This window comes from Malania oleifera, chromosome 6 (assembly GCF_029873635.1).
Source record: "Malania oleifera isolate guangnan ecotype guangnan chromosome 6, ASM2987363v1, whole genome shotgun sequence".
In the NCBI taxonomy this organism is placed as follows: Eukaryota; Viridiplantae; Streptophyta; class Magnoliopsida; order Santalales; family Ximeniaceae; genus Malania; species Malania oleifera.
In genome coordinates this window covers 108,385,905-108,402,489 of record NC_080422.1, presented here as the reverse complement: position 1 = coordinate 108,402,489, position 16,585 = coordinate 108,385,905, and the positions used below count along the sequence as shown (strand labels likewise).

The following is a 16,585-nucleotide window of genomic DNA, read 5'->3' as shown; positions in this document are numbered from 1 at the left end:
TAGGATCCCTAAACCACGAATTTGCTCCGATTAACTTGCTAAAGATCGAAGGCGGGACCCTGTGGTGGTGTCCGATAGTCAATTTGACTGAATATTGGGGAGAAATTGAGGAGAGAGAGAGAGAGAGAGAGAGAGAGAGAGAGAGAGAGAGAGAGAGAGAGAGAGAGAGAGAGAGAGAGTTTACCTTATCTCAGGAGTGGTGCCTGTCATGCCCTGAACCCGATAATGGGATCCAGGGGCGAATTAGTAACTTAACCTGTCTTTGTATCATACAAAACATCCATATACAGAACAATGAATGAGGGTCCGACCCCGTGGGGTTCCCAGGTACCCTATACACATACATATACAACAGAATATATGCAGCGGAAAAAGGTCATTCTATACATAATTTGTACCATACCAGAGTCAACTCAAAAGGTAATCCAGGTCCATAATACAAAATACAACTCGGGTGTCAGCCAAAACCACAAAAGACCACCCGATATAGTCCTAGTACTTACCCAAGTACCTCTTGCAGTACACCGACCACTATGCTTCCAACACTAGGACGCTAGTTCCGATTACTCGAAGGACCTGAAAAATATGTACATACGGTATGGGTGAGACACCTCTTAGTAAGGGCAGATACATGTTATATCGGGGTGTGGCATTTGAGTGTTATCATGACAGCAAAACATACGCAGTTAAATGCAGTTTTAGTACTAGTTTCAAAACAGTGCATACATGCACACACACACACACACATAATCAACCCGGTGTCGTCACACCCTTCGGCCTGTAGTCGGCCCGCGATACACGGCTTCCCCAGCACATGGTGAACCCTAGGCTCCCATGACATTGTACCGATACAAACTGGTGGATCCACACCCTTTGGTGATCAGTTGGTAAGGCTCACACCCTCGGATATAGAGCCGGACACTCTTGCCAAACATGGCCAACGATTTCATACACTCTTGGATATAGAGCCTGACACTCTCAGTACTTAGAACAACTTGGAACCCAGATCCTATTGCATTTCATCAAAACACAACCATGCATGCTCATATAACCAGACAAAACACACCCATTTGGTAATCCAAAAATCATGATTTTCCAAACATATACAGTTTAAACAAAGTCTATGCACGACCATCCCTATTACACAGTATAAATCACCATTTACATACGGTTTTCCAACAAAATCAGGGATGTAACCCAAAACCTCCTTTTCCCAAAACTGTAACATGAAAACCCCATAATTTTACCTGTCAGATTCCCCTAAATGAGTAATCAAAATGCACACAGGACCGCGAACCACAGTTCTACCGAGTCCGATTTAAAAAATAACTGACATAAACTGAATCCCTTTACCTTTCCCTAAATGGTCAATCCTAAACTCTACGGCCCCTAAATAGTGAACCGAGTTCCCAAAACCTATAAAGCACAGTACAGAAAATACTCACAAACCTATTCCTTATTCAACTACCGGATCAGAATTGAAAACCGAGTCTTACCTTAATTTTGAGTCAAAACCCGAAAACACTTGAAACGAAGATCCGATCTGTAGAACTTAATCCTCGTGGTAACTCTGGATCAATGATTCCCGCAACCAACAGCACAAAAATATAGAGAGAGGGAGAGTACGTCGAGTTTCTAGAGAGATAGAAAGAGAAATTGAGTTTTCTTAATTGAGAAGTAATGAAAATATCTATTTATAGTACCTTTGACTCAACTGTCCTCGTCGACGAATGACGTCCTCGTCGATGAGCCCATGTAGACACCTTGTTGACGAGCTTGAGATTCCCAATTTCCCAAAACCTCTCGGCTTCTCCTCATTGACGAGCACTTGAAATTCGTCGCTGAGAACTACAAAGCTTTCGTCGACGAATTCTGGCTTCGTTGATGAAACCTGCTTAAATTCCAATTTTACCATTCTCTTTATTATTTAAATTCATATATTACGGTTCGGGTTCTTACAGTGCCTACGATGTCCTAATCATGAATCTACTCCGGTTAAAATATTGGTGGCCGAGAATGGAACCCAGGGGTATTTTTCGTTTTTCGATCGGCACACATTTGATTGAGAAAATCGAAGAGAAAGAGAGAGAAGGCGAGGAGAGAGAGAGAGAGAGAGAGATGTGAGTTGACGCAGCTCTCTGTTCTTCAATTTCCTAAGGAAGATAATGTATATTATTATTGTAGTAACCCGACCTAAAAATAAATAAATAAATAATGAATAATAAATAAATAAAGAAATATTTTGGAGGAGATATTTTAGAGAAGATATTTTGAAAAGAGATATTTTGAGATATTTGTATATAAATATCTTGGAGGAGATATTTATTTAGATTACTTAAAGGCAAAGTTAGTTTTTATTTTATAAATTCTCTCATTCTCTCTCTCTCTCTCTCTAGGATTTCGCACCATCCGTTGCCGAAATCCACGATCCATCATTACCGCGTGGGTCAGGAGGAGAATCTCTACATTTATTGTGGAATAGATCTTCGTTTATGGAATTTCAGGATTTTCCCTAAAATCGAGGTAAGAGTTTGAATTCAGTTTCAGTTCGGTAGATCGGTAGTATAGGAAATTATATTGAAGTATTGTTCATCGGTTTTTAGGTTTTGGGGACCCCAAGTTGTTGTTTTTGATCGGTTCGTTCGTGTTTCGATTTCAGGTTTAAGGTAAGGGGAAATTGATTACAATAGTTATTTCGTAAAATTAAAACGCTAAAAAGATAGTTTACATTCATATGATTGATTTTACTGCTATTTTACTAAATTTCACCGGGTTGAAATGCTGGGTTTCGTGATTTTATAGTTTTGGTAAAAATACGGGTTTTGACGTATGATATCCAAATGTTTCAAAACTTCTTTATTTGTATTATTATATATGTAGGAGATGCCTGAATCCTTTATTTTTATTTAAATGGTGTTTATTGTATTATATACTATATAACGGATTTTTGTTTAAATTAGTGTGACATGTGGATGAAAATGAACTTGTGAACATTTGATATTATTGATATGGATTGTGGGAACGGAGTTGTGTGCCGGTTTATACCAGATATGGATATATGAGTTTGTGAAAATACTGGAATTGCACAGGTTATCATATTTTGTTATAAATTGTATATATGATAAGTGGAACCACAACTTGCGACTATTAGAGTTGAAAGATACTACCACCTAAGGGGTTGAGAGTTACTACTGACTAAGGAGTTGAAAGATACTACCGAACTAGAGTCGAAATACTTCAAGGTAAAGGGGTTTATAGTCCCAATACCAAGAGGCTCAGATTCCATTGCCAGTGAGTACAGTGCAACCACACACGCTAAGCGGTGTGGGTACAGAGATGGTCGGCTTGCAAGAGTTTGTAATCACTGGTGAATAATGGACCAGGGGAGGCAGTCGGACTATATATGAGATACATGACAGTGCCTGCACTAACAAGACATTGTTAGAGATATGAGTGCACAATCCGTGCCACGGGGTAAAATAGACATTATTTGTGATACCAAGCTGTTGGTCGTTCTATATTCATATACATGATTTAAAAGCTGATATGGAATAACGGTAGTGTTTATATTGATATATGTGTTGTGCTTCAGTATTGAAAACCTTTGTTTTATATATATGAATATATGTTTTAAATTGAAATACTCACATGTGGTCACACACTGATTGTAATACTTTTTTCCTTACTGAGAAGTGTCTCACCCTATTATACAACCTCTATTTTCAGGTCCTTTAGGACGTCGATCCTAGTTGCTAGAGCGACTGGGAGGGTGGTTTTTGGTTTAGTTGTGTAAGTATTCGGTTATGTAATAAACTTAGTAAGAAACATCTTTTTGGAGGTTGTAAACACTAATTTATGTATTAAGTTGGATGTTTGTGAATTTAAGAATACAGTTGATAGACTCTGGTATATACCTAATATAAATCTCGATGGACATTTATGTTTTTCCGCGACATTTATATCCCAGTTTTGTATGATTTACACCCGTATGTCCCTATTTAGGGCGGGTTGTTCATGTATGTCTATCAGGTACAGATTATTATGTATGTAGGTTGGCAACCTGGGTCCGTATAAAGGGCCGGGCTGTTACAATTATATTATATTATATTATATTATATAATTAATAATTAATTAATTAATTAATTTTTTTTGGATCACTACATTGTACTCCTAACTGCAGATGTGAGAGTTGCTTCCTTCAGGTCTTAGTTTCTTTCTTCCATACACATTGTAAAATTTAAACGACCAAGATGTTATATTTTCTAATTAATGATCATCCCATAGCTATTTGAATTGTCCTTTTTGAGCCACCCTATAAGTTGCATTCCAAAAAATCAACACAACCTTCTTAAATCCTTTAAGTCTTAAAGTTCATTCAAAAGTCGAAGAAGGATAAAAAAGATAAATAAAGCAGAAAAAAATATAATACTTTTCATATATATAATATTCATTTTAAAAAGGAAAAGGGCTAGTCGATTGTTCAAATTTCAAAAGTATTCTACAAAAAACATAAAAATAATTTAATATCAAAATCTACCTAATCTAAAATGACTTATTAAATATTTTTAACTAATCAATTTGTCAAAATAAACAAAAGCAGCTGGCTTGATTATTTATTTATTCAATGCTAAGAGTGTAAACCTAGCTATAATTGTCAAACCATGTAACTTTGAATGATCACTATGTAGTTACTTTCTAGAAGGAAGATGATAGGAGATGCAAAGACTAACCTCATAGGTATAATAGGAAACTAATAAGGGCTACTTAGAATTTTGCTTAAAAGATTGTAATAATTTTATGAGAGATTGGCATTGATATTGAATTCAATGATGTACTAAGAATGTAGCAAGTAAATTAAATTATCCATTGACCTCATGATAATATATATCTAGGTATAGACTTAGGATTCATATAATTTATTATACGATTAAAAAAAAGAAAAAAGAAAGAAAAAGACTACATGTAGCCATAGGTTAGTGCAAGGATTAGTCATAATTATATAAGCCAAGACCGATTTGATCTTGATAAGATATTCCCCAGTTTGATTTATTGGGGTTTGTTAGTCCGCATAGTAATGTATTTAAGCATATTCCTTTTCTTAGAAATCTCATTCTTGGGAATCAGATTCCTGCCTTATGAGAATATTTTTGTCTGGTTTGCATTTTAAAGTTTCTAAAAATATGCAGGGATTTCCATGTCAGTGTTTAATTCAATATGGAAATCCTGATAGGTATTTTTAAGAAGATAACTATTATACTCTTCATGTGTGCAATGAATATATAAAGAAAAATAATATTTTTCAATACATAAACTTACTTAATTAAATTTATGTCCTAGATTTTAAATAATCATAAATTTAAAATATTTAACAGTTAATAATCGCTTAACCAAAATAATTGAGGGCAATAGTGTTTAAATATTAAATTTTATAAAATATTTATATTGCTTATTAAGTAAACTACAAATGTCAATTAAAATCTTAATTAGTTAACACTCTTAATAGATATTTTAAAAAATATTGTCTGATTGAAAAATTAGTTAAAAAAGTTTTGATAAATATTTGCAATCGGCATTTTTAATATTCTCAATTAAAAATTAACTAAATTTTATGTTAATTTATATTTTTAATTGTCATTTTAATATTTTTTGATTAATTTTTAATTAATAATTGAGGAAAATTTAATAAAACATTTCAATTAATATCTTTAATTTACATTATATATATTCTAATTAAAATAATTAATTTTCAGGCTTACTTAAAATATTTACTTTTATTTTATTAATAATTTATTATTTTAAATATAACAATAGAGTATGGTTATATTATATTATAGGGGCATTATTGTTCAAAATTTAAAATAATTAAAGCAACTTTGTCCAAAAGTAGGATTTTCATGGAAATAGAAATTCTAATGAAACTTACCTATAGGAGAGCACGGAATAAGATGCTCATGTTTCATATGAATCCAAATATGAATAAGCTTGCCGCTCATACTTCCATATTGAAACAAATATGGGATTGAAATTGTCATGGATATTATATTATTGGAAATCTTGAAAAATGTTGGGAAACAAATATATCTTAAAATAGTTATTTTTGGGGTGCTTTTATGTTGAATTAACTCACAAAGCAATACCTCAAAACGACTTTTTTTTTTTTTTGGGGGGGTCAATTCGAGGCATATGAATTGCACAATAAAATATAGGACAAAAAATACTTAACTTCTATGAGGTTTGGTTAAAAAATAGGGCTCTTTCTTGTGGTTTAAAAAATTTCATTGATCTTTACTCAGATTTAAAAAATGTTACGATCTGTTTTGTCAAAAAGATACAAAACTTTCATCAAAAGACTTGTTATTTTACATAATAAAAGGAAATACTTGTATTTTTTTGATAAATTAATGTTGTAAGAAATTCATGCAAAGGGAATATGAATGTCTTTTCATCAAATGGGAGGTCAAATTTTTTTGCTTTACAATTTAATTTGATTATGATTTCACATCCTTTTTATATCCTTCCTTAAAATTTGAATTTGAAATTATTTTTAGTATAAACCTAATGAAATATTAAGTGTTTGACTCTTTTTGGTTGAAAACAAAAAAATATTTTGATGTTACTAAGATCTTTCTAGTAAAAAATAAAAAACAAAAAGAAGAAGATAAAAAAAGCATATAAGAGCCCTGGCCGGTTGATACACCGGCAATAGCCGGTCACCGGTACAGTGCGAGGGCTGCCAAGTGCGAAACAGGAGTACAGGAGAGCATGAAGTAGTGTCACGTAGTTGTTCGTCGGCCTAGCATCGTAGATAACTAGATATTACCTTTTGTCTTATATGACCCTTCTCCAGGATCATCGAATTATCCACGCCTCCCACGTGGACATTCCGTCCGCCCTCCGATCACCACCACTCGGTCCCGGCGCTACCCACTCCCTCCCACAAAGTCTTCGCCCCAAAATCAACTTTTCCCCTGCCTTTTCTTCTTCCAACTTCGCTCCTTCCCACTTAAATTCGGCACCGGCCGCCGCCATCACCACCCCCGCCACCATCGTCACCGACACTGCGACCCTTTTTTTGTAATAAGCCTTTTTTTTTTTTTTTTTCCCTACTCTCTCTCTCTCTCTCTCTCTCTCTCTCTCTCTCTCTCTCTCTCTCTCGCGGTTGGGATGGGATTATTGGCGTGAAAAAGTAAAGTCTTCATGGCGTTCCACGGCCACCTCTCCCACGAAATGGCGCTTCAGCATTTTACCGAACAGCACTTGGGCGAAAACGCGGCTGTTTTACGGGGAATTTCGCCGGAACATCTCGGCCGAACGTCGTCGTCCGACAGGGAGGACCCCAACCCAAAGGACGTGCACAGGCTGATTCTGGAGTCGGCGGTGAAACCCACCGCCGACCACCATCACCCGCCGCTGCCGCCTTTTTCCGGAGGAACCGGGGCGCCCACGTGGCTCAACAGCCCGATTCTCCGGCAGCAGGGCCAGTTCGCCGACGGGAGGTTTCTCCACCTGCAGACCAATTCGGAGTCGCCGGGCCGGTGGCTACCAAGGGAAAACGACGACGTCGCGGCGTCGAGCCGCGAGAGCAACGGGAGGGAGGCGATGGAGTGCGGCACGGGTGCAGAGAATTGGGAGAGCGCGCGGTACAAGGCGGACGTTCTGGCGCACCCGTTGTACGAGCAGCTGTTGTCGGCGCACGTGTCGTGCTTGAGGATCGCGACGCCGGTGGATCAGCTGCCGAGGATCGACGCGCAGCTCGCGCAGTCGCCGCGCGTGGCAGCGAAGTACCCTGTGGTTGGGAACGCCGGCGAGGGTTTGAACGAGAAGGAGCTTGACCAGTTCATGGTTAGAATCTTAATTTGTCGTGTTTCCATTTTTGCCCTTTGATAATATATATTTTTGTGGGGATCGATTATTAAATATAAATATTGTGCCCTCTCATTTGGCTAACTGAGTCGCAATAGTTATGATTGGGTAAATTACAACAATAGCCCTCAAACTTTTAACCATATTTCATACTCATCCTCAACTTTAATTTTTCTCACTATTGATCCCAAACTTTCAAAATGATTTCATATAGGGACAAGTGGACCTTGGTGAGTATTTGGAGGACTGTTGATGTAATTTAATTGGGCAGCGATTGTTTAGAGTTTAGTGCAGAATCCTTCAATTGGGAATAGTGGGTCGAAATTGAAACTATCTAAGAAGTTTGGGAATGTTGGTGAGAAAAATTTTTAAGTGTGGGGACGAATGCGAAATATAGGTAATAATTTGGGGCTTTTGGTGCAAGTTACTACTCATAAGCGCTTATAATTTGTTGCAATGTTTAAAAGGCTCAATTGAGGTTGTCCTCATGACAAGGCATGCCTAAAACGCTTTGAGGGTCAATTTAAAATATTAAATTCGGAAAAAATTTTGGCTTACATGCCTACTATGCCTTTTTAGTTAAGTCTTGCGCATTTTGGGTGTGTGATTGTCAAGTTAGATTTGGTTACTAAAAATCTTCAACCTCAATCTTCTCAAAATGTATGAGAGTTGTATCTTAAACTTGAAAAATAATTTCAACTTTATAATGGTATAACTATCTTTTGTCATGATTTTACGTAATGAATTCAACCTGACAAATTTGAATGGTTAGCTAATAGTTTGCAAATTATATATATATATATATATATATATATATTTAAACATTATAATTGTGATTCTCTTAATTTGTTTCTTTATTTTTAGAATATATGTAATTTATAGATATTTTTATGTAAAAGAAACAAAAAATTCAAAAGGCTTATGCCCCAACGTTTTAAGGCTTATGCCTTGCCTCTTTAGGATTAGAAGTAAAGCGCTTCGCCTTTTATAACATTGGTTTGTTGATTTTTTATTGTTAAGTGCTTCTTTGAACTAAAAGTTGAGAGAGAGAGAGAGAGATGAGGGTGAGGAGTGAAGGAGAAGACCACTTGGCATTCATTCTCTTCTTATGGGCCTTGAAAGATGATATTTTGATCAGTTGGAATCATCAAGAGCTCAAATTTTACAGAGAGAGAGAGAGAGAGAGAAATTTGTCTGATGCAGGGGGAATTTTGCTTCATCTGGGTTTTGAAAGATGATGTTTTAGACGTATAAAATTCCTTATCGATAATACAGCTCTGGACTTTTTACTGATGGATATTAAATAAGCAGAATGTCTTGGTGCTTCTTCTGAGGAATCATGCTGTTTGAGTTGTCCAATAATTGGACTTTGGGAGTGTTTTGCAGAATCTCTTGTTGATATATCTCTTTCTTCCACTTAATAAATGTCTTGGTCCTTGCTGTGTTGTGGAATTTGTTCTGGTTTGGAAAATGAAGTGCCCATTTCCAATTTATGCAAAAAAAAAAAAAAATGTTCATTTTTCTCTCTGCTATATGCTCAATAAAACATCTATTGATGACTTGATGTAGATGGGTAGGTCTTCTTAATTTGATTTTGAATTAGCACTAATAACTTGTTTTTCAAAGTGACAAATATGTCAGAAATAGTAAAAATAAATATTCTCCCTAGCCATGGGTTTGTCAAACTCTAGAGAGTGCATTTTGACAACTGGGATCTTTAAGAATCATATTTTGTTCACTACATATATTAAAGCTAACAAAGTCAACTATAATTTCCCTGAAGAATTTTTTGGCGACGGTCTAAACTTGTTCTTTTTGTGGAATTTTTTCTCAAAGTGGTGCTTCTGTATGTTTCTTGTACATGCAAGGGTGTGCAGAAGGTGGAAGAATAGCGTATAGTCGTTGGTATAGAGATTTTTCTGTATAGTCGTTGGGACTTCAGCATAATCAAAAGATGAGTTAGTGGTAGTGCTAGTTTTGGAAATCAGTTGCTTGGCAGAAAAGGTTTCTGAAAATTGATGCAAGAATTGGGATGTTGATCTGCTAATTGGTTTTTTGTTGCATTTGCATGGTTTGAAGTTTCAAATTGGAGGCATATTGTTTGCTTGCGATACTCATGTTAATCATTATTGGATGATCAGTTGATCTATTCAATAATTATTATTAATATATTATTATTATTATTGATTATTGATAATTCAATTTTATGAATAATGGGATTTTCCCCATCTTCTTTTGGGAGATCTTGCAGAAAAAAAAGTTTAGAATATGCCACTTGAGTGAGCATCACAGCTGTAGGTAATACAGTTCAGCAGTTTACAGGATGTAAAACCGATTTCAATTTTGGGAGTTTCATGAAGATGTTTCAAGTTTAAAGGCCTTGGAAGCAATATAAGAGTTTGAAGTTCAAAATGGAAGATTCAGAGAAAAAAGGTTAAAGGATGATAAGACATAAGATTGACTTAAAAGAAGGTTTTTTTTCCCTTGGTTGAATTAATGAAGACTTGTCAGAGTTTGGTTTCTTAGATATGGAGTTGGAAAATATTGTGATTCTTTGATCTTTGGTACAAAGCCAATAACGGCAAGCATAAAGTCCAATGATATGCTGGGTGATGCTCGGCAGTGCATTTTAGCTTCCATTGATTACTTTTTCAAGTTAGGAATTTTTTTTACCTAATTAATATAATTTTCCATAATTGGGTCCAGACTTGGGCAAACCATTTAGAGTTGGATTTTGTTAGGATATGTTTCTAAATCAGATATGTTTAAATCTTTCTTGTTGAATACATTGCTAATTTGCTGTGTATGGTTACCTTTTTGTGGTGTAGGGAAAATAAGAGTTCCAACTTTCGTAGTTATGTGTGAGTCAGGCATAAATAGGGCTGTGAGTTGGGCTACCTAACTCAGGCATAATTGAGTTGTACATATTCAGATATAAACAGTATCAATGCATTCAAGAAGGGAATGTGTGATACTAAATATCACCTTCGAAAAGATTTGGTTTTCAGGCATCTCTTAATAGTTCCAACCTAAGTGGGAATACAATTTTTTCAGGGCTTGAATTATGAGGAACTTTTTGTCTTTCATATTTGGTGAGGATTTCTCATCTTTAGGTGTGCAAAGAACAACCAGGGCTGGCCCTCTATCGCACCTGTAAAACCCCCTTTTTTTTAGCAAAGCACAATTCAGAGTGGCCCTCTTTTATACCCATAAAAACTTTGTTGTGATGAAGGTGGGATTTGATTGTAGGTCTATGGTGCAGCTATTTGGGAATTTTTAACTCATAGGCGAGCTGGAAACTTTCGTATGCAGTGCAAATGGGAAAAATATTATAGCATTGCTGTCTCTATATTAATATTGAGCATTCACTGTGCAGGTTCAGGTTAATGAAGCTACTATGTTTAGAGTATAAACGCATTTAAATGGAGACTCCAATTCCTCCCTAAGGTTATATTTCTCTTAATAGGATGGAATACAGTGAGAACATTATAAAAATTGTATAAGGATACAGTAATACGTTCCAATAGTGAAATTTGGTACTTATGGTGATAGCAAATTTAATTGGCATGGTTATTTGCTTTGTGGTCATAATTTTCTGTGTAAACTATCAAATCTTTGTATTATAACCACTATATTCATAGGAAATTATGGTGAACCAAACCTAACCTAAGTAGGGAAACCTTTATTTTGTATGGCTTAGAGACAGACGGGGACGGGTGAGCTTTTCATGCATGGAGAATTAGTTTTACCAGCAAAAAGAATGAACTCAGTTTAAAGTCTAAATTTTCCTGATCTGGGGAGGCACTATTCCTAATTAATGATTTGACATCTGAAAAACCTAAACCTTATCTTGAAGACGTAACTCATCCATGGATATGAAAATGGAATGTTAACCCAACTTAAACTGATGTGGGCACTAGTTCTAAACCTTTCATCAGGACATTGCGAAACCACTAGAAAGAAAGCTACAATATTGATTATTATGTGCATTGATTTTAGGATTTTCATGTGCTAAATTCTTGTCATTGATTTACTGGTTTTAGCTTCCCACTCAACAGTCCTTTACTGAGTTGGTTTTGAATGCAGTTAATTCCTGTTTAATTTGTGATACTGTAGTTGATATTCTAAACTTTTAGTGCATATTGAGAAATGATGTTTAGTGACATAGTTATTAATTCTTATGGATGTTCATAATAATAATTAAGCATATTAATCATGGCCGTTTGTTTTTGTACAAATTGTTTCTCTTTCAGTTTAATTATGACACTGTGGGACCATATAGCTTGATATTTTTGCCTGATATTTATTTAAGTCTTGGCTGCCCTTCCCATCTTGTTTGGAATAAGGCTGATGCAAGACTTTCTGTTGGGACAAGCTGTTGTTTGTGCTATATTATTCATGTGCATGGTGTAATTATATTGACTGATTGACCACAGTATGAATTCATTAGGACTAATCCAGTTTCGTTCCTTTTAGTCTGAATCACTTTTCTCCTCCATTTCCTTTGTTCTTTTACTTTCTGATGTAGACGCATTATGTTCTATTGCTTTGTTCCTTCAAAGAACAATTGCAACAACATGTCCGTGTTCACGCTATGGAAGCAGTAATGGCTTGCTGGGAGCTCGAGCAATCTCTACAAAGCTTAACAGGTGATTCTTCCCTGTCCATCTCTCATTCTTTCACTCCAAAAACGAGGGAAAATTACAAATAGTTCAAGTTGAATAATAGTAGAAATAACATGTCTTTTTTAGATGTCTTTGCATTCTCTGATCAATTATGAAGTTAGACTGCCAGTATTTTTGTCAATGAACAACCCACTTGATATTTAGTTTACTACAATGGTAGGATATTTCATTGAAATTTTTTGGTTACATTCTTCTCACTTGATCCATGCTGATACATCTTGTGTGTATCACTTTTGTATGAGTTACTCTTGGGATCGAGTTTAACTTCCTTGAATTGAAAACTTGTGCCCCAACTCCACAATTTTTGCTGTACTGTGCCTTGAAAAGAATTCCCCTTCTAATTCTCACACTAGTAGGCTGGCGGTGCAATGTTTGGTTCTTGTTGCTGTCTGCTGATTGAGCCAAAGAAAACTTGTCCCCTGATTTTTCAGTCCTTCACATGGTTAACCAGCTAGTGTTTGTAATGTTTGTGTTGTTTCTGTTCCTATTTTCACCTTCTAGAACCTAAACATATGAAAAATGTTTCAGCATACACATGTTTTGGTTCCAAAAATATGCAAGCATAAAACAAAACATGAAACAAAAGCACTGTGGTGGCACGTTTCGAACTACACAGGCTCATGTTATATCAATTTAAAATTTCTTCCTACTCAGAAGATTTCAGTGGCAACGTTACAAACATTGATGTGTGAACAGGTGTATCATCGGGTGAAGGCACAGGAGCTACGATGTCTGATGATGATGACAACCAAGTTGATGGTGACACCAACTTGTATGATGGAAGTCTGGATGGAGCAGACACCATGGGCTTTGGTCCCCTTGTTCCAACCGAAAGTGAGAGGTCATTAATGGAGCGTGTAAGGCAGGAGTTGAAGCATGAGCTGAAACAGGTAAGAGTGCACAAAATTTCCTGAAGTGCATGCTCCACACGATCAGTGCAAAAAGTAAGTTTTTTTGTTTTGCAGGGTTACAAGGAGAAGATTGTGGACGTTAGAGAGGAAATCCTACGGAAGAGGAGAGCAGGAAAACTGCCCGGTGACACGACCTCCCTCTTAAAAGCTTGGTGGCAAGCACATTCCAAGTGGCCATACCCAACAGTAAGTGTGGCAATGAACTCCTTTAATATCAAATTCAGTCGTTCTTTCTCTTGCTGACTCCTAAACTGCCCTTAACTGGTTTCACTCTTTTTCCCCCCAGGAGGAAGACAAAACAAAATTGGTTCAAGAAACAGGCTTGCAGTTAAAGCAGATTAACAACTGGTTCATTAACCAAAGGAAAAGGAATTGGCACAGCAACGCTTCGTCTTCCTCTGTTTCGAAGAGCAAGCGAAAGCGGTAGGCTGATTAAAGCAAGTGTTTCTTCTTTAAGCTCTGATTCCATCGACAGCTTTTTGCCAACTTCAGCTGGGAAAGAAGTAATGCAGGTGAAACCCGAAACCAGCACCTCATGTAAATTGACAACTTCATCCTAAAACCCAAAAAGCATTCCCAGCATCACACGGGGAGGGTAATTTTAAGATTAAAGAATTGGGCTGCGAAGGAAGCTCGCAGTTACCATACATTAGGAGTTTATTACTTTGCTTATACAGAAACTCAAACAAGGTGTAATCTCTTAATTAGACGAGGCTTGCATCATCTGATTACTCTGGTGGTTAGCTTCATGAAATTGGAAAGTTCTATATATGTGTAAACAGAATTAGTGTGACAGCTTGTACCACGAATGTGTATTGATTTAAGATCGAGTCTCATTTTTTTTGCTTTTTTATATGTAATTAATATGAGTACTGGCTTTGTTTTCTGGTGGCAATTATATATGGCATGTTATGAAAACCGTGTTGTTTTCTTGTCTGGTTGGGTTTGCTTCCTCTGGATTTACAGGACATTCTGCAATAGGGGATTCTGTCTGATCTAGCCTCCGCCCAACCCTTTATACAAAGGATTATGTATGGGAAATATTGAAACCGTACTTTTAAGTAGTATTGCTGCTGTCTTTTTTGACAGCTTTTGTTGTTGTTGGAACTATGTGGTAGCTTTTGGGCTTTGGTTCTCATCCACATTCGACATTTTTTTATCCACTGATTTATATAATTATACCAGTAACGTAAGACGATGGAGGAAGAGAAATGGAAATGGAAAAGAATATACGAGTGGGTTGATGTGAAGTCATGAATCCTTGTAATTAACTAAACAACTATTTATCGATGTGACAAATAAAATTACAAGCAAAGGCGATCGGGAGAGACCCAATTGAGTATATGCATGGATGTAGCTGAAGCCATCCAAGACAGCATATATGTAATATATATATATATATATATATATATATATATGGTCATGAACCATTAATTACTCGTTTGTCATCTGAAAACGAAGAAGCAACGCGTCTATCGGAAAAATCTAGCAGAAAATCATCGTCATCCGGCGAACGGCCGTCGCCGGCGTCGTCGAAGTTGAGGGCGTAGCTACGTGGGTCGTACTGGAACCTGCCCTTCTTGTTTTTGTTCCCGAGCTTCCGTAAGAAGGTCTTCCACTTGGGCCCCGCCATGACCTCCGACGCCTCCTTCGCCTTCTTCACCAGCTTCTCCGCCGACCACCATGCTCCTCCTCCTCCTCCTCCTCCTTCTCCTCCTCTGTTCTCCCCTGTTTTCTGTCGCAACAGGTACCTATCTTCGTTGCTGCTCTGGCCCCAAAAGAACCCACAACAGCCGCAGAGCCCTCCTCCTGCCGAGAAGCTCTCTTGCTCTTCTTCTTCTTCTTCATGCAGTGCTGTTAATGGCCTCGTACTGCTACTATTATTGTTCTTGACAAACGTCTGTAATTTCTCTTGAGGTGGTGCTGCCATGAGAGAGAGAGAGAGAGAGAGAGAGAGAGAGAGAGAGGGGCTGGTTTGATAGAATTGGGGAGGTGAGGTTTTTGTTTATATATATAGATATGACCAATGAATGTGATAATTTTGCAGAACTGCTTGGAGAGGTGGGAGGAAATATCAGAGAAAAGACATGATGTTAGGTTAGGAAGTGATTAAGAAATTATAATTGGGAAATTGCAGATTGCAGATCACAACTAATCAACAGTACTCCTACGTCTCCTTCTCTGTAATTTCTTCCCTCGCCCATATTTATATTTATGTCCACTACCCATTTCTCGCTGACCATAAGGTGGGTTCAACGCGGGCTGCAGCTTTTACTTCGCCATCCCTGCGGGACATTCTTCTCTAGACAGTAGCCTTTGACTTTTGGTCAATATCTTCGGCGCCAAGTAGCACGCCATCCTACGTAGCTTCATTATTAGGGCACCCTTAGGAATTAGGACCAATATATGGGAGTTTTTTTTTTTTTTTTTTTTCCGTTTTTAATTTTATTTTATATATAAATATTTAAGAAAAGCTTGAAATATTTTATTTTTCCATTTGGTGCGTCCTAAAAAACACTAGGCCGTCCAATGTTTTTTTAAACAAAAGATACTGGATGGTCGAATATCTTTTAGTGTGGGAGAGGTATGCGTTGTTTAACACGTGACAGCCAAAAAACGCTGGATGATTAAGTATTTTTTGGTCTGGTATTTCTCGTCTTTTTCCTTCCTTTTTCTCTGCAAATCGCATAGTAGGCTGACGCTAAGGAAAGGAAAGGACGAGCTGATGGCTGGACGATTTGACGGCCTTGTAGGCGACCGTTGCTTCGGATTGGAGAGCCGACCGTTGTGAGACAAGGCCAAATTCGAACATCATGGAAGATGTTATATAAAGGAGAGAGATGAGGTATGTTTCCTACATTTAAACATTCTTCTTGTTTTGTTAAAATTCGAAATTTGAGTACAAATTTATGTGGTAGAAATTAGTATTTGATCCGTTGAATTTGATTGCATTGAACCAAATTTGGTGACTTGAAGCATCATTTGGGAGCCCCTAATTTGAGGTTAGGGTTTTTTCATGTATTGATTTGTTCATATTTAATTTATTTGAATTTATTCTTGTTTTCATGTCCAATTTGTTCTTTTTTTGAATTTGAATTTTTTTGTTGATGTTAATTTGAATTTGGC

At 36.7% G+C, this 16,585-nt stretch overlaps 2 protein-coding genes across 2 annotated transcripts; one reads left to right on the top strand and one right to left on the bottom strand.

Moving 5' to 3' along the window:
* The first annotated feature begins 6,605 nt into the window (after positions 1-6,605).
* LOC131157902 (homeobox protein knotted-1-like 2) lies at positions 6,606-14,377 on the top strand. The gene is made up of 5 exons (XM_058112358.1): positions 6,606-7,842; positions 12,392-12,512; positions 13,245-13,438; positions 13,514-13,645; positions 13,746-14,377. The coding sequence occupies exons 1-5, from the start codon at positions 7,198-7,200 to the stop codon at positions 13,884-13,886; spliced, it is 1,233 nt and encodes a 410-aa protein (XP_057968341.1). The 5' UTR covers positions 6,606-7,197; the 3' UTR covers positions 13,887-14,377.
* A 322-nt stretch (positions 14,378-14,699) lies between these two features.
* Positions 14,700-15,635, bottom strand: LOC131157901 (uncharacterized). The gene has a single exon (XM_058112357.1). The coding sequence runs from the start codon at positions 15,387-15,389 to the stop codon at positions 14,880-14,882; it is 510 nt and encodes a 169-aa protein (XP_057968340.1). The 5' UTR covers positions 15,390-15,635; the 3' UTR covers positions 14,700-14,879.
* Positions 15,636-16,585: the final 950 nt, after the last annotated feature.

What these genes read in the sequence shown, in the direction of transcription:
- LOC131157902 (XM_058112358.1), top strand. Translation starts at nt 7,198, where the DNA reads ATGGCGTTCCACGGCCACCTCTCCCACGAAATGGCGCTTCAGCATTTT. An exon ending in AGGAGCTTGACCAGTTCATG is followed by an intron (nt 7,843 to 12,391) that starts GTTAGAATCTTA and finishes TTTCTGATGTAG; the next exon opens with ACGCATTATGTTCTATTGCT. An exon ending in ATCTCTACAAAGCTTAACAG is followed by an intron (nt 12,513 to 13,244) that starts GTGATTCTTCCC and finishes ATGTGTGAACAG; the next exon opens with GTGTATCATCGGGTGAAGGC.
- LOC131157901 (XM_058112357.1), bottom strand. Translation starts at nt 15,389, where the DNA reads ATGGCAGCACCACCTCAAGAGAAATTACAGACGTTTGTCAAGAACAAT.